Source organism: Ptiloglossa arizonensis, chromosome 8 (assembly GCF_051014685.1).
Source record: "Ptiloglossa arizonensis isolate GNS036 chromosome 8, iyPtiAriz1_principal, whole genome shotgun sequence".
Classification (NCBI taxonomy): Eukaryota; Metazoa; Arthropoda; class Insecta; order Hymenoptera; family Colletidae; genus Ptiloglossa; species Ptiloglossa arizonensis.
In genome coordinates this window covers 23,034,693-23,056,069 of record NC_135055.1, presented here as the reverse complement: position 1 = coordinate 23,056,069, position 21,377 = coordinate 23,034,693, and the positions used below count along the sequence as shown (strand labels likewise).

Sequence of the window (21,377 nt, the reverse complement as noted above, 5' to 3'; positions counted from 1 at the left end):
GGAACGCGTTGCGGTGCCGATCCGAGGATCGTCGGAGCTCGGCTCGCGCGTTCTCGAGGGTAGGAAAGTCGTCGCGGGGGCCTCGACGTCGAGCCAAGACGTTCGCGGTTTCGCGCGGTAGGGTCCTTCGGCGTAATTACGTTAACCGCAACCGCCAAACGCCGTTACCGCCGCGAGGGGGGGGGGGGGGGGCAACGAAAATCCCGTAATACGTTCCCGGCTACCTGGCCCTCGATCCACCCTCGCGAGCTCTCCGCGCCCGGCCACCGCCTTCCGCCTCCTGGATACGCGGCATCCACTCGAGGAGGACGAGTGGCTGAACCGCCGAGGACGAGGAGGCCCCGCGCGGCCGGAAGCCCGGCCGCGCCTCGAATCGGTACGAGGACGGAGCTCTCCGCGGCGAAGGGACTCGCTACGAAGCTGTAATTGCATCGATCGGGGGTATATTTTGGGCTCAGGTGGCTTCGCGGCCGCCACGGCTCGTTAATAGCCGCCATTATCGTTCGCGTTGCTCGTCGCGGACCGACGAGCTACGACGAGCTACGACGACACCCGCCGACCGAAACTCGGCGAACCCGTCGGTCCAAGTTTCCGAAGCGCTTCGGGACCAACTTTTATCCCGAACTCGGCCCGAGAGGAGCGAGATCGTTTCGCGACGATCCGGTCCGCGTTACCACCGGCGAAAGGGTGGAAGCGAGCGACGAAGCGCACGGTGGGACGGGTGGGAGGGGAGGGGCGGGACGTGTGGGAGGGGTGCGAGGACGGTCTCGAGGGGACGGGGCCAGGACGAAACATTAATCTCTCGCGGTGGCAATATCGGCCCGATGATATTCGAGGCACGAGAATTATGGAGGAGCCGATGTCATTAGTCGGGAAGCGTGTGCGTGCGTGCCGGCGCTAAGCGGACACCCTTGCTCGGTTCGCGCGCACCGAAGCGATTTTCTCTCCGTGTTTCTCCGCGCGGTGTCTCCGGGTACGCGCGGTTCTGCGCGCGGCCCTGTGTCCGACGGTAGTATCGATATGCAGGACCGTGATAATCGATTGCCGCATTCCTCGAGATGGAGCGACGCTGCGCGCTTTGAATACGCCAGAGGGCCCCCGATCGTGCACGATGCATACGAACGGCTCGTCCCTCGTCGTCCGCGCGCGCGCGAGCGCGTGTACACACGCACGTACACTAGGGCTCTTTCGCACGGCACGCACTTATGGATATGCATGCGCGCGCGTGGAAAGAGTAGGCACGGGGCACGGGGCACGGGGCACGCACACGGCCGGGTCTTCTGGATATTGCTTTTTCGTCGCTTCGGAGAATTCGTTACCGGGCCGCGGCGATATCGGCCGGACGCGAGCAGGGGCGTTCTTCCATCGATTCGTAGGCGGCAGCCACTCGGAATATTAGATCGGGGAAAACTCGAGCGAAAAGGGTGGTCTCGGTTCGCGAATCGAATCCGCGGTGGTCGACGAGACCGGTGGCGGTGGTCGCAAGGGTCCCGAACGTTCGCGTTCGCGTTCGCGCTCGCGCCGCCGCCGCCGCCGCCGCCGCCACCGCCGCCGCTACCCTTCCCCTCGGCCCTGCCGCGGCTCGGTTATTGTTCGCGTTAATTGATGCGTTATGTTTGATGCCGTTGCGATAGCCATTGTACGCGGGGTGTCCACTGATAACTGAGTTACCGACTGCTGCGGCCAGAGTGCACTCAAACCTAATTATCTCGGCCCAACTGCGACTGCCGCATTGCGTTGCCGTTGTTCGTTCCCGAAATCGCGCGCCGCCCTCCGTCGAGGATCGAGGATCGACGACCGCTACCGAGCGAGCGAGCGAACGAGCGAGTCAACTACCGGCGTTTCTTTCGACGCACCGGTCAAGGAAAATCGATCGTTGTTCGCGCCATGGTCGTTGAAAATCTCCCGGTGCGACCGCTCGAGAGATTCGTCGAAGCGGCAGCGTCGTTCTTCTGGGTCCCCTGATCGTCAAAGAGATAGTTGGGCGCGAGAGTTTTACCGCGCGGCCGCGGTACTCTTTCCCTACGGTCGATCGAGTCGGAAGGCGACGGATCGGGCGGCCGTTTCGACGAGAGAAGGCAGTGGTCCGCGAACGACGACCACCGCCCGAACCCGAGGCGGTCGACTCTTTTCTACCGGAAGTTGAACTATAAAGAGCGTAGCTTCGGCCCGCGCGCGAACGCGAAAAACGAACGGGTAGGAGCGATCGAGGAGACGCGGCGAGGAGCGGATACGAGACGAGGCGTTCGCCCGGAACGAAGAACAAAGCCCCTTTCGCGGCGGTGGGCCGCGGCGCGATTAGACCGGCCTTCCAATTAACCGGTCGAAGGTGCTTTCGGCCGCAACCCCCTCGTAAACTCGAGTTCTTTACGCGCCGGATCGCGGTAGAGGCCGCGGCGAAACGGAAGCTCGCCACGATAAATTCCGAAAATCAATTCCGTCGCGGCTCGCTCTTTCGGCCGCGGTTCGCGCGTCCGACGTCGAAAAAAGGGGGAACCGTGGTGCCCCCCACCCCACCCCCCTCGGTCGGCCGTTTTTTCGGCGGTTCGCCTCTTTAACGAAGAATTCCCCGTTCGGCGTCGGTTCTTTATCGTCCCGGCGAGAAATTTACGATCGACGCCGAGTCCGCGAGGGTATCCCCCGGCACGGCTCTCGATCGCCGCGGATACGACGTCCCGCGCGGCCGTTTAAAATTATTTCCGAGGAACGGACGAACGGACGCGGTTGTCCGGTATAAACGTCGCATTTGAAAAGCGTATTTGAAAATTCCTCAAATTTTATAGCGACGGTAAATCGAACGATACGATCCGCCTCCGTCGTAACGACCTTCGATTCCTCGGTCGAGGGATACTCGAGGAGAACGCGGCGGAGGTCTTCTCCGCTACGGAGCAAGGGGTCGCTTGCGAAACCTTTCGACCGGAGCGACGAGCGCGCGGTATTTCCGCGATCGTTCTCTCTCCCCTTCCACGAGACACCGCTTCCTCCCTCCCACCCTTCCGTCTCCTTCCAGCCGTGGCTTCGACCCCCACGCTGTCCGCGCACATATCGCAGAAAATTACATTTTGTCGGTTGTAAAGGGAGCGTCGTAAAAATCGTAACGCCGGCGACGCTGACTGCGCCGCTGCACGCCGAGCGAAATTGCACCGGCCCTCCGCCTATCCGTTGCCCATCGACGTTGCTCCACGCTCGATAGACCCTTTGTAAAACGTCGTTCCACGGGGGCTTTTACGCTCTCCCTCTCTACCGAGCGACCGAGCGACCGAGCGACCGAGCGACCGAGCCGGACACCGCGATCTTTCGCGTTTCCGCGCACCCGCGATTGATTCTCCGCCGACGAAACGACCCGATCCTTGGACGAATTTCCGTCCCGGAGGAGGAAATTCCCGCTCGCGGCGCGTCGCGAAAAAAAAAAGGTATCTCCTCCGGGGAAGCCGATGACGGGCTCCAGGGTCCTCGGCGCTAGCATCCAGCGATGCTGACCGAGGGCCGCGTTCGCGCGTTCGTTGTCTCGGCGCGTCTGTGTCCCCGGCACCGCAAAGCCCCGTAATTAAACTCGGAGAGCGTCTTAGATGCAAAACGTACTTAGTAAGCGGAGCTTACTCGGGCTCCCTTCCTCTCGGGGAGTCTCTTCCGGGGTTCCTGCGCGGTCCGGGATCCGTCGAGGGCTTTGCGCGAAGGGGTTCTCTGGACCGTCCGGCGGGAGAGGAGACGGAGAACCGCCTGGAAGCGTAAAGGGTGGAGGGAGTCTCGTTCGGTCTCTCTCTGTTCGCGTGGCCCTCGGTGCCGGGCGTTGATGGGTTTTCCAACCCCCGAAGTGGAACCTGCTTGTTCCAACGGCCAGTTTCGACTCGAACTATGGGATCTAGTTTCCATCGGACGGCGTCCGTGCGGAGGCAAAGGACCGCGGCGAGAAACCGGACCAGAAGGGGGACGGTGGACCGGGGAGCCGAGGGGGAAGGGGGCTAACCGGATGCTCGGAGAACTCGTCGCTAGGAGCGACGTTCGACGATTCACTCGGGAAAAGTAACGCGTCGAAGAACTGGCGAAATTTGTTCGACGTCTTCGTCTCGAGCTCGCGATGGTCGATAATCGCGGGAACGGGCTCGCGGAGACGAGCGGGTCGCTCGGAGAGGACCGGGATTCTTCGAATTATCGGCGTTCGGAAGTATTCGGTCTCGCGGGCACGGTGCGCGTTGCCAAACGGCTGGAAAATATCGGAACGCCCCTCGGGCGCGTGGAAATGCACCGTCGAGGAAAATTAGAAACTCGCTCGGTTCTTTAAAGGTACTCGAGGCTGCGCTCCCCTCCGGCTTCGAAGGTACCGACCCCGTTGGAATACGTAATCCGTCGAGGCGAAACTTTCGCGTCCCATATGGCTCCGAGTCGCGCGCGCCGTTAAATCGTTATTAATTATTACTCGATTAACCGCGAATATTGACCGAATTAACGCGGCGAACGTTCCGACGCGGAAGTCGAAGGAAATTCCAATGCGACGAGCAGTCGGCCTAACGAGAATTTACGGAGCGAGCAGCTGCTACGTTCCGCGAGGGGTCGCGAGCTAATGGAGACATATTCCGAGGAATTACGGCGATCGGTTTACGGGGATACGCCCCGAGACTAACCACCTTCGTGTCTCGCGCAGGTATTTTCGGGATCGAACGAAAGGAACTCCCTCGAGCGAGGTATCGCGAAATTCGTCGGAGATTTTCGTGGCCGAGGCAACCTCGAAAAACGCGGGGATCGATCTCCCGAACGTGTCTTGGTCCTCGGGAGACGGAATTAAAGGGGTCGCGCCGCGTTGCGTTGCTTCGTGCCGCGTCGGTTCGGTAATTGTCGGCAAATATTAATAACCGCGGGAGGCAGGGGGCTCCGACGGCTCGCGCGAATTCAAAGAGAGCGAGAGAGGAGACGGAGAGCGAGGCCGGCGACTTCGCGAGGGTGAACCCACCGAACCGGTTATTCTCGAGAGCAAATACATAATGCCTGGATGATTTTCCTACGACGACGGGCGAGAGGGGAGTGCCGTTGCCGCGATTGAAATTCGGTGACTCGCTTTGACGCAATTAGGAAGGAGGAGCGCCACGGCAACGGACCGCTCGGTAAGACGTCGCGGAGACGGGGACGGGGCTCGTCCACTCGAGAAGCTTTTCTCGCGAAGCTCGCGATCGCGAGGAAGCTTGGAAAGAACCGGATCGCGGGACCGTGATCCTCGGTCTTCCCGGACGGAAAGAGCTCTCTTACTCGATGGAGCGTCGAGACTCTCGAGCGGAAGGGAGGGACGAGCCGGGCAAAAATAGAAGAGCCCGCTCGTTGCGGAGCGAGAACCGTCGAGTCGAATCGCGCGTTAGATCGAAAGGGGATCGCACGAAAATAATTCCGGATACCTGGCCAGCGGCCGAGAGAGGACGACGGGGGAAGGGGGTTGACGTCGGTCGAGTTTCTCGAAAAAATTTCAGGGAATTCGTTGCGAAACGAAGCCCCCGAGGTGCGCACGCCATAAGAAGCCCCTCTCTTCTCGATATCCTTCGCGAACCATCCTCGTACACCGGACTCGTTCATCGGCGATCGTTCCCATCGCGTTCGCGATTACGTCGGATCGTCCGCGCGCGAACGCTCCGCTCCGCTCCTAGTCATATCCGGCCGAGCGTCCGCGGTGCTTCGCGAGGTATTACGTGACCGATCGGTTCTTTCCTCCGAAACCATTTTCGGTGGTTCGTTCTCCCTCTCTCTCTCTCTTTTTTTCACGGTCGCGACGCGTTTCGGCGCGAACTCGATCGCCGCTTGCTGGAACGCGGCCGTTCCGCGGCGACTACGAACGCGTACGCGCGAGCGGCTCGTCTCGGTCGATAGCGTTAGCCACGCGTGTAACGCGACACCGTATATCTGCTGGTAGATTGGAGACGGCGATCGCCGTTCAGGGAGGTCGGCCGTCTTCCACCTGCCATAATTCCATAGAGTCTCCTACTCGGTCCCTTTTCCCTTTTGCCCTCTTGAATTACTAAACGCGTCATCGATCGACAAAGACTGGAAGGGAGAGAGAAGGCGCGGCGGCGGCGGCGGCGGCGGCGGCGGGGGGATCGTGGAAGGGAGCGGGCAAAGGTCCCGGTGGTATCGAGTTTTGATTTCGGCCGGGAGAAACGCGACGCGCGAAAGAAACTCTCGGACGAGTTTCGAGGTCGTCGTCGACCGTGTCGTCGTCGATCGTTTCGCGGAAACGCGCTCGAAAGGCGAGGACGGCACGAGCGCGGCAAGGGTTGAAATTCCCTTTGCTGGATGTTTAATGCGGCAATCTAGGGGCGTGATAAAGTGCCAAACGAATGCCGAAAGGGAATCGCGAAGCGAGTGGCGAGCGGCGCACCGTGAACCTCCCGGGCCACAATGCTGGCACAAGCCATTACATTGTATAAACACGGGTCGTCGGTCGGGTTCTGCGGCGGAGAGAAGAGCCACTTCAGAAACTGAAACGGAGGAAAAGAAAAGAAAAGAAAGCGAGAGACGCGGCGCACCGCTTGCGGTCTGCGATTGAAACGCATCCACCCTTCCGGTACTTCTGTCGGTTCCTTGCCCTCGCGCGACTCGATCCGTCCGTCCTGCTTTTCTCTTTCTCCGTTCCGCGCACCCGCGCGGACGGAGGGGGCACACGCCGCAAACATTCCCTTTTGCGGCGCCGCCTGAAAGAACAACTCGAATGGAGATCTCCTTTTCAACGAACCGCAGCAGTCGTTGCTCCGCTTTCTATGCCCGCGAGTACGGACCCGGATCCCCCGCGGCGCGACAACGGAAAGAGCGTCCGCGATTCGGAATCGTGGGGACCGTCCTTCGATCTCTCGCCCCTTCCTTTCGACCTCGAACGACCCGGGTGCGTACCCTCTCTTCTCCGAAAAACGAAATCTTCCCCGGGAACGACGGTTCAAAGTCCGTGCCCGCGCGGCGTACCGGCGAGAAGAAAACGGTGCGCGAAACTCGCGAGGAGAGATCGCGGGATTTCGTCGGGCCGCTAAATATTGCAGGATCCCGTAACCTGGTTGCCGGTGGCTCTGCCCCGACCGGGAGCGTTTCGCGCACGGGAAAAGAAGAATAACGTTCTTTGCGCGCTCGGATTAAAAGGCAAACGGTCCTTTGCTTCGAAAGGGGGAGGCCGAGACGGGCCGGTGGGAGACGAATATCCGTCCCGGTTGAAAGGAAATTTATGGGAATTAATATCGGTTCCCCCGAGAAGGGAGGCAACGGGTCGGAGAGAGGTAACTCGATTCCGGATGTCTCGAGGACTCGCGGAATGCGACTCGGCGACGCGCACCAAAGGGAACTTTAAGAATTTAATTCGTGCGCGGGTTCCTCCTTTCTCGTTCTCCCCGTCGCGAGTACGGGGGTGGTTCCGCGGCGAAACTTTCGAACGGACTCTCCGTCGAGCGCGATCGGGAGGAAAAAAAATACGTCGCGTAGGCGACGGTCGCAAAAAAATCCCCATCGAGCCGGCTCCCAGGGGACGGTCCCCGCGAGCGTAGGTCGAGGCGTCGAACGCGGAAACGCGATAAGCGACGAAACGGCTGGCGTCGATGCGCTTCGCGGGGGGTGCGCGTTCCTCCCCCTTCGGAGCACCGGGTCGTCGCACCCTCTTCGGCGTTTCGCTCTATCCGGGGAAAAACGAAACGTCATCGCGCGATCGAATCGGCGAAAAAACAGCGGTGAAGGGAGTACGGGGTACGGCGTTCGATGTCCGCGAGGGTTCGAGATCTTAGGAAGAGTTTCCGGCGCGAGAGGTCGGGGGGTCCGGATCGATCGTCTACGCGCGAAAAAGGTCGAAACGGTTTCACCCCGACGGGGACCCGGTCGGAGGCTCGGGGTACGCGCACAGGTGGAGAGCCCGGCCGGTCCCGTTCGACCGGGCCGTTTAAAAAAATAACCCGGCATTAGAAGGGTCTCGTTTTATTTCATCGGCGCGGGTCCGCGATTACCGCGATAACCATCCGGCGAGCGTTTTTCGGACTCGGCACCACCGTCGCCACCACCGCCTTTGCCATCGGCGTCGCTCCCATTATATTTAACGCGCGATTCGTTCGATTCGCCTAGCCGCTTATTTTCCGTCGAGAGAACCGGCGCGTACGTCGGTGGCCCGGCGAGCCTCGCTCGAAACCGACGAAAACGGAAAAAGGATTTCACCCTCGTTCCTCGCGGCTCTCTTTCGCGGTTGTTCGCGGACTCGACCGAGCGGAAGGGAACGTTGCTTCGTCTCTCTCTCTCTCTCTCTCTCTCTGCGCGTCCGTCGCTCGGAGGAGATTTCGACGAACGTATCGGGTGGACCGCGACGCGACGACGACGTCGATGGAACACATAATCCCGATATCTGTCGGTTTTCGGGCAATAAAACACGCGTCCCATAGACTCGGAGCCCCCGAAAACTGCCGCTGCCGGCCGCCGATAAAGAAACGGCCGCAGATACGGATCCCCTTCCGAACGGGGGACACGGTTCGCGAACCTCGTTCCTATCGTTTTTCTTTTTTTTTTTTCTTTTTTCTTTTTTCTTTTTCCGCGCGCGATCGTCGAGGACGTCGTCGGGATCCTCGATCGCCCGCGTCGAGCACACGCGTCGAAGAAACGGGACGAAGATCCGCTTAGCAAAAACGCTCGGCTATTACGTTTCGGCGCGCTGGACCGAGAGTAACCAGATCGGCCGGTTTCGAATGACCCGCGCCCGACCGGAGAGTAAACATTTTCGTATCGGCGAACGCGGAGCGTAACTCAAGCGTCGGTCGCAGGTTTCGGAGCCGTCGACGCCGAGACCACACCCGAACCTTTCGGGGAAACCTAGGCGAGCGATCCTCGAGTTTCTCGGTCTCGGGGGCGATCGTGTTCGATCGGCCGTTGTCGCCGCCCGCAACGGAGTCCTCGCTTTTCCAAAGTTCGAGTTACCTCGGGCGAATTTCGTTTCTCGTATCGAGCGATCGACGCTTCGACGTAACGGAAGAGAGACACTCGGCGGCGGGAATGTTTTCGTTCGCCGCGCGCTGTCCGAGTTGTTTCATTCGTCGCTCTCGACGGTAACGTACACAGCGGATGTTAACGGGATAAATTAACGTTCGCGGTCCTATGGAAACACGCCGCGAGACGAAGCAGACGCGCGCCAACGTCGTTCCGGGGACGATCGAAGAGAGGATTTTTCCCTCTCGGCGAGTATCTTCTCTCGGCCGGATACCCCCGGCTGTCCCGATATCGGATAAAAGAATAATACGTAAAAGCGAAAAGCTTTCGACTTTACGAGGTTCGGTGCGGGACGAAGGGGGTCTCGAGCGACCCTCCCGGGGATGTTTCCGCTCGCAAACTGGATTCCGATGACCGATCTCCATTTCCATATGGGTCACGGAGCAGGCGAGGGGCGTCGAAAAGTTGTCGCCGCGAAATTGATATTCGAACGAGAACCGACCCCCTTCGGCCGTGGCGCGAGCCCAGCCCGGGGTTAGAGAAAAAAAAACACTTTCCCGAGCGATTCTTACGGCGAGTCTCGGAGTCGAATCATCGATCGTTCGAAAGCTCGCCCTCGAGAGCCCGTCCGTGCGAAAAGAGAAAAGAAACGAGTAGGGAGAGGACGCGCACCGGAAGACGTCGGTTCGCGGTTTCGCCGATTACCGCCAAGGACGGGCTCGCCCGAGCCAAAGGCCCGTCCGAAATTAGCATTCGCAACAGGATGCACGGTCTAACTACTATCGACGTTCGTAACCGACTATAATCGTTCGGCGCGCGGTGCGCGGTGCGGCCCGAGCGTAATGTTATTCAGCGGACGGCTTTGTATGGATATCGAGAGCCGTAGAGCACAGATGCTGTCCGTCGGAGGAGCGAGCTCCGCTCCCGCGTCTCGAGTAGGTGCGTAAGAACCCCTTTAAACGCCGGCTAACGGCTGTTCGGATCTCTTCTCTCTCCGCTCCGGGTCCTCGAGGACGCATTCGGGCAAGATTACGCGCGCTCGTCCAGACGCCGCGGTTCGTCCGCCTTCATGAATCGTAATTACGCATTAACTGCGAGCAAGCGCGGACCGGGTTCCCGACCCTCCTCGTGCCCTCGGTTGTCCCCCCGCGTAACGCGCTTTCCGCAGGACGCGTCCTCCGATTTTCGAGCGATCCGAGCAAACGACTTTTGCAACCTACGCGCAACCTACGTTGAAAAAGGACGCCGCGTCCTTGGATAGGAATCGTTGGCGTCGCGCAACATGGCGGTCGACGCGTCGAACGAACGCGTAAAAGTAGCTCTCGGCGAGGGAGGTGGGTAGGTGGGTAGGTGGGTAGGTGGGTAGGTGGGTAGGTGGGTAGGTAGGTGGACGGGCGGTAGGGGGTCGGAGTCGCGGACCGGTACGGAGAACCGAGGAGCCGAAGGTATTATTAATTTTTCCTAAGCAGATCCCGGTCATCGGCGGTGTATCGGCCGCGGGCTAGGAAGGAGAGCGGGTGTTGCAGGTGCCGGGAATGGTCGATATAACCTCAAAATGTAAATCATATTGCTATTCCCGGAGGGTCTGTTCCCTCTCGGTGGGTCTCTCTTTCTCTCCGGTAGGAAAGCGCGTATTAAACGCGGGCCCGGGGTAAGACGACCGGGCCGTATATTAGTTTCTGCGGGTTTCCCTATTGGATTTGGCCGTCGCGTTTCCCTCGATTGTTTACGCGGTCTGGCCGCTAATTCCCCGAGATAGGCGACGACTTCGAAACGGCCCGGAGCGGCTGCGCGTAACGAAAATCACCGCTGGTTCGAGTTCCCTTCGAGCGAGATCTCGGCGACACCGCGGGCGGATCGATATCGGTTCCACGGGATCGAAGCGTATCGCGCTTCGTCCCTCTCCGAAGCCATCTTCTTGCCTTTTCTCCTCTACCGAGCGTTAAACGTAGGCGGACGGCGTCGAGAGTCCGCGATGCCTTCGACGTGGGGAGTCCGCGCGGACAGCGGCCGGAGGATTTCTGACCGAGCGCACAGCGGTAGCTGATGTATTTTGACGTGTCCGACGAGAGAGACCGCCTATCCCTCCGCGCCTCGACCCCTCACCGTATCGCCCTCGCCCTCGCCCTCGCCCTCGCCCTCCGTCCTACTCCCGCGAACGACGCGCGATACCTTTTTCTCCTTCGAGCGCGTTATCTAACGGAGCGTTCTCTCCCCACCTCGCGAGCCACCCCCTACCTGTCGCCCCGGACGATTCCCCTCCGCGAGGAAACGCCGACTGCGGATACATCGGTGCGCGGCCGGTTCGCGGTTCCGATTTCACAACCGCGACCGCGGATTTCTTTTACACGGGCGTCGCTCCGAGACCCTAATAGGCCGACACCGGTGTCTCTCAAATTTTTACCGATCGCCGCCGCGGAGAACCGACGGCTCCTCCTTCTCCCGCGATTCTACGTTCGCCGGAAACGAACGATCGCTCGAAACCGAAGCCGCTGCTTTCCAGCGGCCCGAGGAACGGAAATACCCGGAGAACCAGAAAGACCGAATCGCCGACCGAGCGGTTACACGGCTGTTACGTTCGAGGCGAGGCGGAACGAACTCGCGACGAGCATCGAGAAGGAGACGGTCAGCGGAGGAGAGCTCGGTCCGCCTTCGCGATCGGGGAACAATTGTCCGCGTCTCGAAAGTGTCTTCGAGGATCGCGGCGCGTCTTACCTCGAGGCTCCGCGAACGGAATCATCGGGGAGAGAGGCACGGAGAGAGGATCGAGGACCGATGGACGGGGGGAGGGGACGCGGAGGAGGAGGAAAGAGAGAAACCGCGGACGCTCGGAATCGTAGGTGGAAATCGGGGTCTCGCAGGCTCGGTTCGGGGCAATTCTTTGCCGGCTCGCGTGTATCCTTAGTATGCAACGTATGCAGTCGGTTGTTACCGAAGGAGTGGTTTGCCGAGCGGCCAATGGCGAGTGCTCGAGCTAATTCTAGGGTGCCGCAGCCGCGCCATCTTTGCATCATAATGCTGTCCCCCTCTACCCCCCTCCTTCCCTCCCTCCCTCCCTCCCTCCCTCCCTCCACCTCCTCCTCCACCTCCCTGGTACCCCCCACACCGCCCGCTCCTACCACCGGAGAGAACTCCGTCGTCCCCCACCTCACCTTGGTTCGCTTCGCGTTCCTCCTCGCCCTCGGTCTCCCTCCTCCGCACCCTCTCGCGCGCTTTCTCCTCACCCTCCCGTCGCTGCGCACCTATTCGACGAGGAGACTTTCCAGGCACCTGAACGCCGACCGAAACGACGGAAACGAAACGACGAGTCGGGGACAGGGGGCGGGGAGGGGAGGGGAGGGTAGGGGAGGGGAGGGGGCACGGGGAACGTCTCGAAACCGCGGTTCTCGAAAGTCGACGAGACCGAGAGGAACGCGCCGAAAGAGAAGGACAAAGGTGGGCGGCGGGAAAGGGAAGGGGTACGCACCGTCGCCGCGAGCGCGATGGAGAGGGAAAAGGGGTTGTCTGCGGCTCGTCTGCCGGGAATCAATCGCGTATCGGCGACGCTCGGCCCGCGTACGACCGCCGAGAACTCGTCGCAAGATCGCGAGATCGCGAGATCGCGAAACCTCTCGACCTCGACGCAACGAGGATCGCGTCGTCGACGACAAAGCCCGGCGTTCGCGCGAGATCGACTCCGAAGCGTCGGGAGCGGGTTACGAGCTTCGTCGGGGCACAATGGCCGGACGCGGCGATTCGCAATGACGGAAAATAATTAAACCGAGCGGCAGGGGGCAGGGGGCAGGGGGCGGTAGGTGGAGCCGGTTACCGGTGAAACGCGGGGAACCGAAGAGGGCCGATCGAGGCGATCCGTCGCTCGGTCCGTATTAACGCCGCGCGCGGAACAGGTGGACGGATCTCGGAGCGTTCGGCTCGGCGGTCGCGGGCGTCCGCGGTGAAAAATTCCCCGGGTTTGCAAATTACGCTCGGACGCGGTAAGGAAACCGGTTTATCCGGGGCGGCCGATTCGTAGATCGATCGATAACTACGAACGGGCGATTGATCGACGTCGATCCTCGGTAAGCACCGTCGACAGCCGCGCACGGTAGCCGAGGAGACGATCGGACCCCCGCCTGGACGCGTGCTCGAGCTCCGAGGCCCCCTGCGCCGCCCGTGAAACCCCCCGCGGTACAATGATACGCCGAGATAATTTCGTTGGACTTTGACCGCGCCGGGGTTCCGCCACCTGCGGGGGAACGCGGAACGCGGAACGCGGAACGACCGGCTTCTACCGCTGAGTCGTTTCGACAGGTGTCCGTTCCTCGGACGGAACCTCGCACCCGCGACACCTCTTCGCTCGCCACTCGCCACTCACCGATCCTCCGCGTTTTCTGCTCGCAGTGATATACCAGAAGCGGCTGAAGAAGGAGCGGAGAGCGAGGAAGCGGCTACAGGAGCAGCTGGACCTGGAGATCAAGAGGCGCGCGCAGCTCGAGGAGGCGTTGAAGGCGACGGGGGCTTCCTCGGAGCAAGTCAGAGCGATCACCGGTAAGCGCGTGCCTCGCTCGGAGGATTATCGGCGGGAAACGGATACGCGGGCGTTTCGGAGCCGAGACTCGCCGTTTGCCAGCCTCCGCGATCTCCGCGCCGAGAGCCTCCGGGCTACCGGAGCGATCTCGGAATAAATTAATTAATTCGCCGAGGCAGAGCAAACAGCCTGACACCCGCCGGAATACGATTCCTTACTTATCCCCCGCCGCCGGGGAGATCCTTTCCCTACCCCGTCCTACCGTCCTACCGTCCTACCGACCGTGGATATCGCCCACCGTCTGTCTCCCGCTCCGACTCCTTCCAACGTCTCGCGACTCACGGCTCACGGCTCATGGCTCACGGCTCGCGTCGAAACGCTCGCGATCGTACGCGACGACGGAACGAGCGAATCTCGGCCCGAGAGAGAGACGCCGCGCCACCCCTCTTCCTGTCACTAGCAAAACTCGAGCGCCAAGCCGCGCCGACTCGAAACCCTTTAAGTGAAATCTCTTATTCCGATACACAGAGAACGGTCCCCGTGGTTCCGTCGAGTCGGTGCCGCGGCGTTCCCGCGGCGTTCCCGCTCCCGTTGATTAACCCTGTCAGACGCAGAGAACCTACCGATACTAATTTCGAACGAAACGGAGCGCGCGAATCTCTCCTCGGGAGGGGTTGCCACCTGCGCGAGCGATTCGAGCGATCCGAGAGTTCCGAGCGGTCGACGAGTTTCGCTAACACGGGATCCCGATTTTGGTCGGTTTGTCGCAGAAAACGTCACGTTGGAGGCGCGCACGAGTTCCGAGCCGCCGGAGGCTAGTCCGGTGCACTCCCAGTCGCAGCAGCAACCCTCGCAGCAGCAGTCCTCCCAGCAACCCCTTCAGCAGCAGCAGCAGCAACAGGCCCAACAGTACAGAGAAGCCCAGGTGCCGCGTCCTTCCCAGCAACCTTCCACGCCCGAGAAGCCGGCATGGGGATACGGCCTGGACCTGATCGGCAGCCAAGCGTCCGCCTTCTGGCAGAACTACCAAGGTCAGTCCGAACGGAGAGAAATCGTTCCGCGAGTTACCGAGAATCGACCTCGATTCCCCCGCGAGACCCTCCGAGCCGCGGAAGGGTCTCGGTTTAATAACGCCTACAATAACGACGATGTCGTTTTCGTTGCGCAACGAGCACAAAAGAAAACGGATATCGCGTCGAGATACGGGGTGGGACGAAGGTGAGCAACCGCGGAGGAAAGTTTCTCCACGGCGCTCGGCGCTCGACGCTCGACGGTCGGGGTTCGGGGCGAGCAGGGAACCGGGAAATAAGCCGCGAGGGTAACAATGGATACGTATCGGGCGAAATTTAAGAAAAGCGGGAGGCCCCCGGGCACCCTTCTTCCTTCCCGGCTCGCCCGCAGAGGGAGGGAACCGCTCGCGACCGCGATGAAAAGAGGGCGAGGACCCGTGGCAAGCCGCTAATTCGGATAATCGCGTTCCCGTATTAGGATCCACTCAATTTTTCTGATCTTCCGGCCGAGCGACTTCGATCCTCGATTACCCGAACAAAAAAGAGGAGGAGGATCGGGTCCCGGGGGTGGTTGCCGCTCGCGGGGAGAAAGAGGAGAGAGACGGAGGGCAAAGAGGCGAGTCGCCGCGTCGGTATCGCGCAAAGTAAATTATTCCAAAGATCTCGACGGAGAGAGAGAGAGCGAGAGCGAGCAATCGCGCCGGGGGCAATAACAACCCCGTGTACCGGAGAGGGTGGGCGAACGCGCCGAGGTGGAGGGGGGCAGTCGGTTCTGACGAGGAAACACGAGGTATTTGAATAGGGTCCCGCAGCCACCCGGGCATCATGATGCGGAATCCATTTGCAATAAACAACGGAGATTTAGATGGGGTTGGGGGGGGGGGGTACGGGGGGTACGGGGGCGACGTCGGTGGCGCCGAGGCGAGCGAGACGGGGGAGCGTAGGTCGACGGAACGTCGTCGTCCGAGGTGGGTACTTACGCCGCCGAGGGGACTTTGGGGCCGTCGTGTCTTCGAGTCGTGCATTCTATACGAGCAGCGCCTCTCATTCGAGGCTCGGGGAAAACCGATCACCGACCAGCCGTCTCTCCTCGTTGTCTCGAAAAACACGCGTCTCGAGTGTCGCGCGTAGGCAGCCGGCGGTCGCTCGGGTGTCGCGATCGGGGCAAGGGTTCCAGCCGCTAAACGGAGCGATCCTTCGACAAGTGGAAGATTGCGGGTTCGCGTAGGATTCCGTGGCGAGCGGTCGGTCGTTCGTTCGAGGGTTCCCGAATCTCGTTTTCACCCCGTCGAGGGAAAACCAGTTTCCCGTCGCGACGCGCACACGCGCGATCGAGCGTCTCTCGCCGCGACGGGTATGAGCGCCACTGCGCGTAATGCAGAGTTTATGCACATCTCTGGCAAGTAAGGAAGGAGCCGTAATTTCCCCGGCGGCCACCGTGGCTCTCGGTGGCGTTACCTGTCCCCTCCCTCCCCTCCCCTCCCCTACCCCCCCGTTTCCCTTAAACCTTCGGCTCTATCGGCCCCTTCCGTCGCGCTCCGATCGCTCTCTCGTTCTCCGTCTCCGACGCTTTGTCCCCGTCTCCGTTCCCTCTCCTCCTCCCGCGGCTCGCTCCTCGGGAGCGCACAAGCGCAGAAACGCGCGAACGCGCGAACGCGACCGTTCCGTCTCGTCCATCATCCGACATCCACTTCCCGACGAGTACGACGGAGCACTTCGCCGCGCTTTAATATTCAGACTGTACGCAATAATTTCCCAGGAACCGTAACGCCCCCCACGGCTCTGCCTCGTGCTCCTCTCTCGCGACAGAGAATACGCGCCGCGCGTTCTTCTCGTTCCCCTCGGTCGTTCGTTTCCGGTTGTCCGCGGATCCTCGACGAATCGTCGACGCGGTTCGTACGCGAATCGGTATCCCGGTTAAACGCTCCGGTTAGAAGCGTGCCCGGTCCCCGTGCTCTCCGCCTCGTCTCGCGCTCCGTCGCGGAATGCGCGTGCACGAGTTTGCCCGGCGAATCTATTACGCTCGAGAAACTCCCGACCGTAAAACCGGAACGAACCGAGGAGCGGTACAATGTACGGGCAACCGGTTGTACGTTGCAAATTCGTCGGCGTATCGCGGCGAGATATCTCGGCGCCGAGGCGAGGGGAACGAGAAGGGAAACCGTTCCGCGGGGGAGCCAGAGAAGAAGAAACGGGCCCGAGGACCCCCGCGATCGAACGTCATCGCGGTTTCTCGCGCACCTGATCGCGCCCCGAGACGATCGTCCCGCGAGACCGATAAACCGTGACGCGCCTACGGACCCGAGAAGAGAACCACCTCGCACCGAATACGCTTTTCCGACAAACGACCCGCGAACCGAGAAATACGGAGGGGTGGACCGCTACGCTTCTATTTACGCTCGGCGGTAGTTCGCGCGAGGGTAAAACCAGGTGACTATCCGCGAGATACGGACGAACCCGAGGGGAGAAATCTTTTCGTCGTCGAGGTTGGCTTTCGTTTTCCCGAGACCGATTCCTTCGAGGCTCGATCTCTCTCCGCGTCCGTTCGCGGAGGGAATCATCTCCGGCGTTCCCCGAGCGTGTAATTTCGAGCGAGCGTCGCTTTGTCGTCGTCCCCGCGTCGACACGGAGGACGCTCGACTTGCGATTCTCCGTAACGCCCGGAGCGTCGGAGATCCGACGCGGTGACGGGGGTACGGCCCGTAATCGTTGCCGGATTAAATTCGTTTTCGTCGCGTGGTCGCGGCGCGTTTCTCGATTCGAAAGCCGAAGCGGACGCGGGATATTCCGCTCGGTCGTCGCGTCGACGGTTTTTGTTCGGGCGGTATCGCGCCGGTTTTTGTGTCTCCGCGCTCCTCCGTGCACCTCCTTGATTCGTACAATTTCACGGTCGGCTTGGCGCTCGAGCGGCTTGCTCTCTCCGCGTTCCCTCGTTTCTCCGACGCCCTCGCTCGCCGTCCCGTGTTCTGTTTTACATAAAGATCGGAGCATTAAAAACGCGGCGCTACACGAAATCAACCCCCTGGCCGGCGGCCTCGTCCTCGTGCTCGTGCTCGTGCTCGTGCTCGTGCTCGTGCTCGTGCTCGTCCTCGTCCGTTCTTTCCGCTCCTTCGGGACCCCTCGGGTGTCCCCTCCCGTGACCCCCCGCGCGCCAAACGCTCTCTTTTTCTCCACGACTTGGCTAACCCTCCGCTCGATCCGCTCGAGAGCGAGAGCGAGAGCGTTCGACCGATCACCGCCGCCGGGACGCGACGCTCGAATCGCTTTCTTCGATGCTCGCGCGAGAGGACCGCCGAACCTGGCCGCGAGGTTCGTTCTTCGACGAGCGCGCGCAAAGTGTCGTTCCTTCGCGAAACAGCTCGCTCCGTTTTATCCACGCTCGAGCTCGTCGGAGAATCGATCTCGGGGGAAAGAAACGCGTTTCGATCTGGCTCGCGTCGAAAAACGATCGATCGATCCGAAAGACGAAACGGAGAATCGAATTCCAGGCGGTTCGAGGAATTTTCGAGTCGGCCGGTCGGCCGAGCGGGTAAAAAAAAGCCGTTCGATCGGTAGGGGCGCTCGAACGGGAATGACGTTGGCAACGTCGCGGCGCAAGGCACAAGGCACAATACGAGGATTTTTCGAGAAGCGGCGGCGATACCGCGCGGTTCGTTTTATTTTTTCGTTGGCCGTCTTCTCCGTCTCGATTCCTTTTCTTCGTCTTCTCTCGGGAGGCGAGTTGGCCTTCTCGCGACGCATTGTGCGCCAGTTAATTACGCGCGGATAAACGCGGAGTCATACCGGATACAGTTCGAGGCTCTCCTTTTCAGCGCGCTGTCCGGGGCCTCTCGTCCGAGTCAACGGGCGAAAAAAACTCGGGGCCCCGGGGACGAGGGCACAATGCCGACCGTTTAGGGCCGAGAGCGAGAGAGACGGGGTGGAGGACTCCTCGGGTCGGGCACCGGCTGAAATTGTTTTCATTGTTCGCGCGATTTGTCAGGGTGTGTAACACGGTAGCGAAACTATTAGTCGGCCGATCTTCGGGGCACGTACGCGCCGTGGGCCCCCGGTTCGCCGTGGATATCGGGAGGATACTACCTCCGGCCGACCCCACCCCCCCCCCCCCCCTCGCCCCCTGAATCCAGTATCTTGAGCAGTTAAATTGTCATTTGGATATCAAAGGGACGAGAACACCCCGCGCGCGGATAAGGGCGCCAGAGGTAATTTGGCTCAGTGAAACGCAAACACGCCGCCCCCGACCCCGCACCCGCCCCCGCCCACAGCCACTCGTACCCCGCCCGGCGAATATAACGGCCCTGACGAGAACGCACGAATTCACACCCACGCACCGCGAAACAGCCCTTCGAGCTATTGTTGCTCAAAGCATAATGGAATCTCGGCCCCGACGTCTCCTAGACCCGCCGCTCGGCGTCGCTCCGCGCCGAGGAACGGGGAACCGTTCTTCTCTCGCTCGGCCGTGTGCCAGTTAACTGGGATTTAATGGCCTCGCAATTGGATTTTACCATTGCTCGTTGCCCAAGGAGGCGCCATTTCACGCTCACCGATTATATATTCGCGCCTCCTCCTCCTCCTCCTCCTCCTGCTCTGGCTCCCCCCCTCTCGAGGTTGAGCGCGCGCGCGTGTTCTTCTCGCCGCGATTAATCCTTTCGATCGGTAGATTTCTCGCTCGGGGGCATTCGTCGAGCTATTCGATTCCGCTGGTCGGGGCTGCGCCGGTTGTCGCAGCGTTTCATCTCGGGGATGTATTTTCTATTTAGCTTCGCCCTTGTAATCGCTTCGCCGTGGACTTTTTCTCTCTCTCTCTCTTTCTCTCTCGAGATGATGACGACGATGGTTCTTGGCGTTGTTTGCGGTTGGCCGAGAGACACTCCTTTGACCGGTGTCGCTTCGGGAAGAATCGCGTCTCGTCCTTTGCGAAATCGCGCGAAACTCGGCCGATTCGGAGCGGTTACGGACGTTAGTCCTGGTATCCCCGTCGAGGAGGAAGGGGAGTCCCGTTTTGCGGGGTTTTTCTCACCTCCGAGACCGAGAGAAGCGACGGACGCGAACTCGGTCGAAGGGACGTCCTTTCCTGGGCTTAACGAAGTAGACCGAAACGAGGAGCTCGCCCGCGGTTAATTCGGCGCGATATCATTAAAGGGACATTTTCCAGTTTTCACCCTAATCCTTGCGGAATTCAGTGAGCAAACCCGCGGCCCTTTCACGCCTGCCTACGTCCGTTATCCCTGTCTGCGTCCCTTCCCCCTTCCCCCTTTCTCGCAGTTCGCGGTGGCTGGTTTTCCACTAATTACCGCTCCGTTTCATCCTTGGCGCGTTTGGGTTCACGCCTCGTCGAAATCGACGCCAAGACGGCCGGGTCGGTCGGGAGATCGTCACCCCGGTTCTCGAGGACTTCCGGGGCGTTCCGTCGAGCCGATATCCGAGGGAAGGTTCGGTGGAAACGTCGCGATGGACGAGTCGTCCTTAATCGCGTCCTCGCGTTCGCCTCGCGCTCGCCTCGCCTTCGCTCCGTGGACGCGGTTTTTCCTACGAGCCGATAGGACGAATCGGTGGGAGAAATTGGTCGTTATTCGCCGAGGAAGGTTCGCGAGGCGTGGTTCCCGGGTACGCGCGATAACCAATGAAACGTTTCCGTTTGTTTGTTGTCGCAGAGTCGCTGGTGCAGGAACTCGAGCTGGAGAGAAAATCGCGGCAACATCAGGCGGCCGAGAGGGACCAAGTCAAGTCTCCTCTTCAAGGTGCGTCCAACTGAACGACCAGGCTATTCTCGGTAAATTCGTCCGACGATGAACGACGGCGACGGTCGGTGACGTATTCTCCCGCGACGCTAGCTTTAAGATCGACGCCGCGCCGCGCCGCGCCGAGTTTCTCCGCGGAGTCCCGGCCCCGGCAGGGGTACGGGGCGAACGCGGTAGCCTCGAATTCGATTTTCGATTCGCCGAGCGAGCGCCTCGTTCTTCGATTCCGGCCGAAGCGTAGCAACGTAGGCGGCGGCGGTGGCGGCGGCGGCGGCGGTGAAATTTCTTGCGACAAGGAACGAAGTTCGGATCTTTAATTAGAAAGTCTCGGGAGGCGGTCTCGTTGGCTCCGAAGGGTGGTTTCTTGCAACGGCGTCACCGGCACACGCCGCCGTATTCGAAACTTGGCTCGCTAGCTCGCTCGCTCGCTCGCTCGCTCGCTCCGCGGAAACTCGTCGAAAGTTGTTCGAGGCACCGGCAAAAAGTGCTGCACACCCCGCGTGACCGTGGACGCGATTTCGATGCTCGCGCGAGAGGGCCCTGCGCGACGTTGCGCGTAAATAATCCTTCTTCTCCTCGAGGGGGGAGGCGAGGGCTTTAACGAGCGGTCCGTTGATTGGCCGCGGCTTCGCAAAGTCGGTCGACTCGGTGGTCGGTAGCGGTCGTTTTTTCGGTTTCGTTCGGTCCGGTGGTTTCCGATCTCGCGTCCGTTCGAGTCGGCGAGCGTAGCCCGCGTGCGACGCGGAGCAACGCCGAGGACTCCTCGGTTCCCGAGCTATCGGCGGAACGCGTCGCGTTTCTCGACGTGGGCGTCGAGTCGAGTCGAGTCGAGCGCGGCCGTTATCGCGTCGCGTAGGCAAGCATTCTTCGAACGAAATTCGCCGCGCGAGGCGTTCGTTCGCGGCTCGATGGAACTCGGCCTTTCCTCGATAAAAAATAATCGAAAGAACCGGGGAAAGAGGACGGCGCCCGAACGCGGCTTCGGAGACCGAGTAAATCGAATCCGGTGGACTATTAAAACGCGCAGTGATTTTCAATCATAAGCGACAGTTGGATAAAAAGTCGAACGGCGGCTCGATCACAAAGGGGCCCTAAGGGCCGATGAGTCGACCGGTCTCGTATTTACGAACGCTCGGCCGATAGGGCCTCACCGTCCTCGGTCTCTCTTTCTCCCCCGTGAACGCGTTCGGCTCGTTCCTT

General features: G+C 60.8%; 1 protein-coding gene across 5 annotated transcripts in view; it reads left to right on the top strand.

The window, feature by feature from the left end:
* Dac (dachshund family transcription factor) overlaps positions 1-21,377 on the top strand; it is a 147,723-nt gene that overhangs the window by 123,945 nt on the left and 2,401 nt on the right. For 3 of the 5 annotated variants that reach the window (XM_076318209.1, XM_076318210.1, XM_076318208.1), the window contains 3 exons: positions 13,300-13,446; positions 14,197-14,457; positions 20,091-20,177. In XM_076318209.1, coding sequence (XP_076174324.1) covers positions 13,300-13,446; positions 14,197-14,457; positions 20,091-20,177 — 495 coding nt within the window. Of the gene's footprint in view, positions 1-13,299; positions 13,447-14,196; positions 14,458-20,090; positions 20,210-21,377 lie in introns of all 5 variants that reach the window. The other 2 variants (XM_076318211.1, XM_076318212.1) reach the window with 2 other exon arrangements.